The following is a 9,767-nucleotide window of genomic DNA, read 5'->3' on the forward strand; positions in this document are numbered from 1 at the left end:
AGATGTAATTGTAACTTAGGTTAGGTTTTATTTTACAGGTATATTTGTATTTATTTTAACTACGAAGTTATAAAATAGATAATAACTATTAAATAACTATTCTACCTAGTTAAAATAAATACAAAGTTGCCTGTAAAATAAAAATAAACCCTAAACTAGCTACAATGTAACTATTAGTTATATTGTAGCTATCTTAGGGTTTATTTTACAGGTAAGTATTTAGTTTTAAATAGGAATAATTTATTTAATGATAGTAATATTTATATAGATTTATTTAAAATAGATTTAAGTTAGGGAGTGTTAGGGTTAGGGTTAGACTTAGGTTTAGGGGTTAATAAATTTAATATAGTGGCGGCGACGTTGGGGGCAGCAGATTAGGGGTTAATAAATGTAGGTAGGTGGCAGCGGTGTAGGGAGTGGCAGATTAGGGGTTAATAAGTATAATGTATGTGGCGTGGGCTCCGGGAGCGGTGGTTTAGGGGTTAATAAGTTTATTTAGTTGCGGAGGGGTCCGGGAGTGGCGGGATAGGGGTTAATAACTTTTATTTAGGTGGCGACGGTGTAGGGATGGCAGATTAGGGGTTATTAAGTATAATGTAGGTGGCGGCGGTGTAGGGGGGAGATTAGGGGTGTTTAGAGTCGGGGTACATGTTAGGGTGTTAGGTGTAAACATTCCCATAGGAATCAATGGGATATCGGGCAGCAGCGAACATGAGCTTTCACTGCTTTCCGACTCCCATTGATTCCTATGGAATCTGCCGCCTCCAGGGAGGCGGATTGAAAACCAGGTACGCTGGGCCGGAATAGTGGCGAACGTACCTGGTAGATATTTGATAACTTACAAAAGTAGTCAGATTGTGCCGAACTTGTGTTCGGAACATCTGTAGTGACGTAAGCATCGATCTGTGTCGGACTGAGTCCGGTGGATCGTATGTTACGTCACAAAATTCTACTTTTGCCGGTTTGTAGGGTTTGATAACTAAGGCAAATCAGGCTCGCCACAAATACGCTGCGGAATTCCAGCGTATTTGTGGTTGACGGCTTGATAAGATGCCAATGTCTTATCCCTTCGAGGGCCTGTGTTTCTGGCAATCCTGCAGGCTCGCCAGAAATACCAGTTCTGAAGCAGCGGTCTAAAGACCAATGCTCCATAACCCTGTCCGCCTGCTCTGATGAGGTGGATAGAAATCCCCCTGCTGGCGGCCGATCAGCCGCGAGTCTGCAGGGGGCAGCATTGCACCAGCTGCTCACAAGAGCTGCTGGTGCAATGCTGAATATGGAGAGCGTATTGCTCTCCGCTTCAGCGATGTCTGTCGGACCTGATCCGCACTGTCAGATCAGGTCCAACAGACATTTCATAAATAGGCCTCCATATCTCTATTTTTACGTGGGGTGTAAGACTTTTTTAGTAATCCCATTTCTTTTGGGTATGAGTTTGTATCTAGAATATTTCAGCTTCTTGTGTGCTGAGAGTTCTTTGAACAGACATATTCTATAACCAGGTTTTTGTTATTGATAGTCTGAAGGCTGTTTAAGTTTGCATCTATCAATCAGATAGGCCTTTTGTAAGTGTTGGAATTCAGTCAACAGTAGTTAGGTTTCTGTCTTTTTCAGTCATGTCCCAATTTCATACAGTTTCTAGAATTGATTCTTTTCTATAGCTCATTTCTGGTCTCTGTCATCTCTTCCAATAGTTCTGAACTTTAATCTGTGGTGGAAAATGTATTTTATAGTTCCTATTATACAGATCATATATTTCAATAGTCATGTAGCCATGGATTCTGTTCCTCTTTACTACAATAACTTCTCCATGGTTGTGTCTTTAGGGTTCCTTCATTTACCATTGGTTATGGCTGATATAAATGGCAATGGCATCACTGTAGTAAACAGATTTCAACAATCAAAATCTTTTGACCTAGATTTTTCTCAGTTCCCTTTTCCTATCTTGGTTCATATTCTTATTACTCACTGTTCTACTGTATCCTTTATGGGACCAGCGCTTAGTCTACAGAGTTCTTGAAATATTCTGTTTAAACTAGACAAGTTCAGTACAGAAAAATGTAATTAGTCGGAATCTTTAAAAATGAGTATTCAGGGAAATTAGTTTCCTCAAATGGTATTCGTTTAATTTAAAACAAATACTGAATATTCGTAAAACTGGATATTTGTGGAACATTTACATTTATTTTCGTAAAAACAGATGTCACTGTTGCACTTACGAAGCTAGTTCAACCCCTTAAAGGGGCTGTATACACCAATTTTCATATAAATACATGTAATAGATACTACTATAGAGAAGAATATGCACAGATATATAAACATCCAGTATAAAACCTTTTAAAAAGTTACTTAGAAGCTCCCAGTTTAGAACTGTTGATAAGTTTAGTCTGGGACACACGCTAAAAGGGGTTGGGGGAACAAAAAAAGCTGATACTCCAATTTCTAACATTTAAAGTTACAGGGGGTTGCAACTTGGCTCAAGGAGCCAAAACAGAGGTTCAGCTTCATAGTTAAATTTAATATGCTATATGAAGTGGTACACACTGATAACTATGGTGAAATATAGCGGCATTAACTCTGTTAGGACACTATACTGATACAAGTTATGGCCTATCTAGCCTACTTGGTTGTTGATAAAGTTATTATTAACTCCATAGGCAGCAGTGGAAGAAGGAAGGGCTCCCTTTAAGAAAATAAATGCCCTGCAAGTGTTTTTTAACTTGATAGGCTAAGGAGTGAAAGTCACTAGATATGTCCCTTTTTTAGGTTAGTCCATGCTAGGTAAGATGGTGTTGAAGGCACACACTGATCTTTTGTAAAGGATCGTGGGACGCTCAAGTAACTGATGGAGGAGATGATTGGGATATCTCCCTCTGTATTTTTTTGTTTCTCTTCCTATTGACCCTTGTCCATTCCTGTCTTTGGGGTTTCAAGGTAGATGGTTGTGAGAGCACAATGTCTCCATCTTGGCTATTAGGAAGAGAGGGAGGGTTATATACAGCTGTTTGCAGAAATCGTCCAGGTCTTCTGGAGATATGTAGATGGCAGACTTTGATCCACTGGTTACTCTTAGGCAGAAAGGAAATCTCCATCTGTAAGAGTTTTTCACCACTGTGAGAAATCTGTTTTCCTTTTTTTCAATGGGAGCAGGCTGATATCTGCATATATCTGGATAGAGGACTCTTTAAAGTGGATAAGGTGTTTTTTCCTTGCTGCCGCTAGGATTTTATCTTTGTCTTTGTAGTTGGAAAACTGCAGGATGAAATCCCTGGGAATTTCTGAGTCTTTGGAAGATGGCTAAACTCATTATTGGCAAGGCTGCCTATCAAACTAGAGAAGAGTCTTTGGAGGTGGGTTGATACAACTGTTTCTGGTATTCTGCGGATGCAAAGGTTTTGTCTCCTTATTATCAAGATCTTCTATGTGATTCTGAAGAGAGGAGATAGTAACTATGTGTTGTCTGGTGAGAACTTTTATTTCCACATCTGTGTGCTTTGCTCCCTCCTCCAGATACTCCACTCTGTCGCCCAGATTGTTTAATCTCTGCGGACTTCAGAGAAGCCATCTTTTATTATTTGGCTGACCTGGGTTAGTAGTAAGGTAAAGTCCTCCTAAGTGGGCAAAAAGCTAATGGCCTTTGTGAGAGGATTGTTTCCTTCAGCTACAGAGGAGCACCAACCTCAATATTATTATCAGGTGCTTCTTGTGAGTTTGAGATCAAGCTGTCTAAAAGAGGACATAGAATATCTTTAATATTATGAATTTGTGGCCTGAGGGCCCTTGCTTTGCTTGTCAGCTCTATCTGCCTTGGATCACTTTCTGGAAGTCATGATGATAGAGAATATAATGTAAATGGCAAAATTGTAATGAGCTGGTTGGTAGAATAAGTGCCTTAGTCCTGATGATGATAAAGTTCAGAGTAACCACACAATGGCTAATTAGTGGTATATGCTTATTGAATAGAAATATTCATGTAGTTTATAGTCCAATGCCTTTAAGGGTTCAGTGAGGGCTTGTCTTAGTTTCTTATTCTTTTTTTATATAGTAGCTACAATATTTTTTGTTGCTAATAGAATGTATATCATTTTATAATTCTCTCTGTCTAGAGAGTATTCTTTTGTTTTGTTGTTACATTTTTTCCTACAGTCTTAATGATGCATAGTGGTTGCACCTGGTAGACTATTCTTAAGCTGTATGTATACAAATTCCCCCGTTCTGTATTTAAATTGTATTAAACCTTCACAGTGTATAAGGACTTAAATCAGTTTAATATGTTTCACCTTTTGACATTTTTATTTAGATAAGTTTGTTGATTATAGTGTTTGGTTTAAATTTTATGAACTTGTAATATACAAAAAATAGAATTCTGTCCACTCAAAGCTTGAGAGCCTGAGAAATTATCCTATGTGCACTAATAAATTAACTGTACCATTTTAAGTATTAAAAACATAAAATAAAGAATGATAAAAAAAAGAAAGTTCATTTGACACATTAAATTTACTTGGTCTAATTTTATTAATTAGTAACCATGGAGAATTCTTAATAAGAGGTAGAGATAAGAAGGATGACAATACAAGATGGCTTCTCAGGGGCGGGACTTATTGGCACACAGGAGTGGCAGAAGAGGCAGAGCCCTGGCTGGTACACGTAGCTCTGGTAGCTTCAGTTGTTCTTTCAGCTAAAGAACTCCTCCTCCTCCCTTAGTTCTTCCTCTCGCCGTCTCTGTACTTCTAGGTCTTTATTAATCCAAAACTCCAAAAGTTTCCATTTTACTTCTTGTGTGCCCTCTGTCTGTACTGCTTTATCTTTGGTTTCAATCAGAACTATTGAAATAAACAAACATAAATACATTAGGAAATGTTACTCATAACATTATGTATCTTATGGAGGGCTATAAATAGCAATTGAATATATTTCCCCATATTTATGCATATATAATATCACCTATTCATGTTATATAAATGATACTTTATTGCTGTATGTCCCTTTTATCCCTTCATGGGGTATTGATATGTTTAATATTAACGAGTATTAAAGCACATTTATTCTGGCTTGTATTTTATTCTGTGATACAGATAACAATATAATATCTATATCTGTGAGTTCTACCAGCCCAGTACAATTCACTTGTGAAAGCTTAACTGTGGTTGTTGCTATATAAATATACAATGTGTTACCTACTTTTGTATTAATATAGTGTAACACTAATGAGAATAAATTGCCTAGCTAGGGTTAGGTTTATATCATTTATTCTCCATTGTGTGTATAGTGAGACTTTTTATTTACTATAAATTAAAAGAGGGGATCCCGAGTGATTCATTAAGTATTGTGAGGATTATTCCTGTTGTAACTAAAATTTGTTCTACATAACTGATTTTATCAAAGGGACACTTGTCAAAATTTATCTTTCACAATTCACCCTATCTAATGTTTGTTGCACTTTTACTTATTTATAACTTGCCCCAAGGCCCAAAATAATCCCTATATATTACATTCAACGAAAGCAACCTTCAGTCTAACTTCTAACCTACCCTCTCTCTTTCTTTTACCCTTTTACTGTTTTTGTCTTACTAATTTCCTTATTTATTTTACCCCCTTTACACAGTTTCCTATTTCCTACTATTCTTTTTATTTCCTGCTCTTTCCCAGGTGCTTTATTTTTATTTTTGCTTTGAATTATATTTGTTTTCTGTTGTCTTTTCTCACCTTCCCCTGATCTTTCATCCTTCTTCTTCTGCACCTTCACCTCCTTCTCTCCCTTCATTTCCTCCTCGTCTTCCTCCTTCTGTTCCACCTCCCTTTTCTCCTTCTTTGTTTTCTTTTTTAACCTCTTCTCCTTTTTCAGAGAAGCTTTAAAATGAAAATAAACTAAATGACATATTCTTGTATAACACACCATGCACATTATATACAGTCTCACAATATATTGGTTATTATCATTTTATAGAAGTCCTGTTTCATACTAACTTAAATGTTCTTACAATTTCCAGTGCATCTAATCACTGTGACACCACAATATAGATCCCTTAGATCCGCTACAGTAACTTTATATGTAAATAGATTTTCTCTCTAACTCTAGGATTGCTCTGTGCATCTAATTCACTGTGACACCACAATATAGATCCCTTAGATCCGCTACAGTAACTTTATATGTAAATAGATTTTCTCTCTAACTCTAGGATTGCTCGGTGCATCTAATCACTGTGACACCACAATATAGATCCCTTAGATCCGCTACAGTAACTTTATATGTAAATAGATTTTCTCTCTAACTCTAGGATTGCTCAGTGCATCTAATCACTGTGACACCACAATATAGATCCCTTAGATCCGCTACAGTAACTTTATATGTAAATAGATTTTCTCTCTAACTCTAGGATTGCTCGGTGCATCTAATCACTGTGACACCACAATATAGATCCCTTAGATCCGCTACAGTAACTTTATATGCAAATAGATTTTCTCTCTAACTCTAGCATTGCTCAGTGCATCTAATCACTGTGACACCACAATATAGATCCCATAGATCCGCTACAGTAACTTTATATGTAAATAGATTTTCTCTCTAACTCTAGCATTGCTCAGTGCATCTAATCACTGTGACACCACAATATAGATCCCTTAGATCCGCTACAGTAACTTTATATGTAAATAGATTTTCTCTCTAACTCTAGCATTGCTCAGTGCATCTAATCACTGTGACACCACAATATAGATCCCTTAGATCCGCTACAGTAACTTTATATGTAAATAGATTTTCTCTCTAACTCTAGCATTGCTCGGTGCATTTCCTGTTTGTCCCTCTTCCTATTGCTCTCACTCTATCTCATTGCACTACAATATTCCTATTTATACCTCCTCCTATTGTCCCATAAAGCTTTTAATTCCTCCTTATATTCTATACAACTTCTTACAGCTTCATTCATTTTTACCATTTGTAACTGCTTATAATACCCAATTCTTACTCCTATTGCCTCCTATTGCCCCATATTGCATCCCTGTAATTAGCCTATGGTGCTAGCCCCTAGTCTTGTGCCATACAGTCTCCCCCTATAACCTTCTATATTTCATCCTTACTAATGAGTTACATTTCCCTCATATAAACAGCATGTAAGTTCTGTTACCTTTCCTGATGACGGGGCTGATGTTTGGTTGCTCCTCATCAGGAAGTTTGGATTTTCTAAAAACAGGAAAAACAATATTAAAATGATATTTTTGTCATAACATACTTATTCATTAACCAGTTGAGTTTATATAAAAGGGAAATAATTGTAAAAGATAACAACACAGAACTCCACACCAGGACTGTACCACAAAACACAGAACAGTTGAGAGCTCTGCATTTAATGTGTATGTAAATCATGTGACATGCAGCACATAATTACTGAAGTTACTGATGATTTAATAGAGGGGCACTGGTGTAGCACAACCTCATGACCAGCAGATGGCAGCACCTCAGCTTCATACCAATGTAAGGCAACAGTGAGGTGGGCATGATTACAGCTCGGCTGAACCTGCCTTGTCATGATCTGTGATCAGTATTACACAGTGAAAAGCTTGTTCTACCCAGAATCTGTAGCGCAGATGAGTTATTTTATACCCACCAAAATGGTCTAGGAAAGGCCTGTTATGTAAATTAGCTTCTATATGAGTCACAGAATTACATTTATTATCACAAATTAGTAAAATATTTTACCTTTTTACATCAATTGTGATTATAAAAGCAGCAATTCTATAAATATAAACATAAGAAAAAAGAATGTGAAACAACTACCAGGGAAGGAAGCTAAAACTACTTAGTGTGTGTTACATTTGTGCCCAGCCGCCTCTCTGATGGTGCTCACTTGTTTTACAAAAAAACTAAAGCTGAATAAATAAAAATGTAAAAGTGGAAAATATATTTCTATATATATAAGATTAGTTTGTGTGTGTATATAGACAAACAACATACATAAGTGTAGTTGCACCCAGCAGTGTAATGTCCCTTTAATATGTCACAGCATTTCTGTTGTCTTGTGACTTTAGTGGGCTGCACAGATGTATTATATATACTGATATAAATATATAAACAGTACGGCTAAATAGTATAGATGAGTTTATTATGGGAGGCAGCTCCCTGTAACTTACCGGATGCTCATCCTAAGCGCCCATCCTCCAATAATAATAATTATGAGGGCAAAGACTCCCACAGCAGCAAATGCGTATACTGTAGAGAAACAGCAGGTAAAACAGTGTTATTTATACAATAGACTTTACCAGTATTGAGATCATTATTAAGTACAATTAAATAAACGTGGCACATTATATCTTCTACCTTTAGCAGGCCATGTGTTTAACAAGTGTTGTGTTAATAAATGACACCTATGTATCAAGCTGTTTGTGAGGTGATGATGACATCATATAGAATCTGTAAATGACTGCAGTGACAGACAGGAGTAATAGTTAAAGGGTCACTACAGTATTATCTAGCAGATAGTATATTAATATAACTGTAGTATAATTTAAAGGGCACATAACTAGATGTGTATGAGAGTTATTCTACAATTTTATTTCAATAAAAGTTTTTTTATTCACTTACCTGAATTATTCAGTCCAGCCAGAAATCCTGTAAACAAATGACAATAAAAGTTAGTATATAAAATAAATGCTTGTTATTCAGATTTTTTTTATAATTATTACCAAACTCTCTAAAACTAACACAATTAATAAATAATGCATTTAAACTATACAGCCTGCAAACAGAAATCATTAGGCTGACTAGTAGCTTACCATTTGCTAATGCAGTCTTGTATGACTCACTATTCATCGGTCCCTGGGTCATCCCTATGTACAAAGACAAAATAAAAGAACTATTTTTGCTGTAGTTCTAACTATAAGACCTCACACAATTAATGTCCTACATAACTATATCAGTAAATAGTGCACATGTGCAAGGGTCTTTGTAAAAATGCCTTATCAGTTGGTACACAAGTAGATAATGCTGTTAGAGTTAATTCTACAGGATGTAGCCAAGTTATGTGACATCCCTGATTTATTTTTATATGTCTGTGACACCTCAAGAACAATATAAACACAACATAATAATAAAACAACTATTATGATCTGCAGTCTGTTTAGCCAGTAGTGTAAGATAAAGGTGACGTTAAGATATTTAAGATGTAGTGAGTTTATAATCCGAGAAATACCTAATGAGCATTCTGTTATCTGTTAACCCTTAGCTCTAATTCTGTGTGACACAAAGATTTGAGAGCTGTGATAAATCATACTGCTGACACCTTATATGATTTTCCCTGGACAAATAAAGTTTCCCAAACTGTAGATTATTGACATCCTGATGAACTTTTTGAATAATCATGGCATCATTTTTGTTTTTTGAAACCTAATACTTTTCAATCCACATTCTTTACTCCCCCCATATAAATATATATTGGTAATATTTGCCTATTTAATTGCACACTCTATAGTGAATTAACTGTATAGATGTTTAATATAGCAACCACTTCTGTGACGCCAATAAAACAGAGCAATAAAACATAATGAGATCAATCACAATCGTGTAGAAAAATGTATGAAATTATATATCTAAAAAAAGTCCCAACAGACTTCAATGGTGGTTTTCTGTATAAAAATATTATATACATTTTGCTAAAGGATTGTAATGGACCCCCATATTAGTTAATTAACCCTCTGTAGCGAGGAGACACATCAGACAGTACAACCTACAGGAAGGGATTATCTATAACAAACTTAATTCATTAGTGAGGAAG

At 36.0% G+C, this 9,767-nt stretch overlaps 1 protein-coding gene across 1 annotated transcript; it reads right to left on the bottom strand.

Moving 5' to 3' along the window:
- Positions 1-4,608: 4,608 nt before the first annotated feature.
- LOC128636097 (uncharacterized) lies at positions 4,609-8,180 on the bottom strand. The gene is made up of 4 exons (XM_053689163.1): positions 8,128-8,180; positions 7,125-7,180; positions 5,707-5,850; positions 4,609-4,823 (listed from the first exon to the last, which is right to left on the bottom strand). Exons 1-4 carry the CDS (start codon positions 8,136-8,138, stop codon positions 4,675-4,677), a joined length of 360 nt encoding a protein of 119 aa, XP_053545138.1. The 5' UTR covers positions 8,139-8,180; the 3' UTR covers positions 4,609-4,674.
- Between the last annotated feature and the right edge of the window lie 1,587 nt (positions 8,181-9,767).

Source organism: Bombina bombina, chromosome 1, assembly GCF_027579735.1.
Source record: "Bombina bombina isolate aBomBom1 chromosome 1, aBomBom1.pri, whole genome shotgun sequence".
Taxonomy (NCBI): Eukaryota; Metazoa; Chordata; class Amphibia; order Anura; family Bombinatoridae; genus Bombina; species Bombina bombina.

What these genes read in the sequence shown, in the direction of transcription:
- LOC128636097 (XM_053689163.1), bottom strand. An exon ending in CAGCCCCGTCATCAGGAAAG is followed by an intron (nt 5,851 to 7,124) that starts GTAACAGAACTT and finishes TTCATTTTAAAG; the next exon opens with CTTCTCTGAAAAAGGAGAAG. An exon ending in GGATGAAAGATCAGGGGAAG is followed by an intron (nt 4,824 to 5,706) that starts GTGAGAAAAGAC and finishes TTATTTCAATAG; the next exon opens with TTCTGATTGAAACCAAAGAT.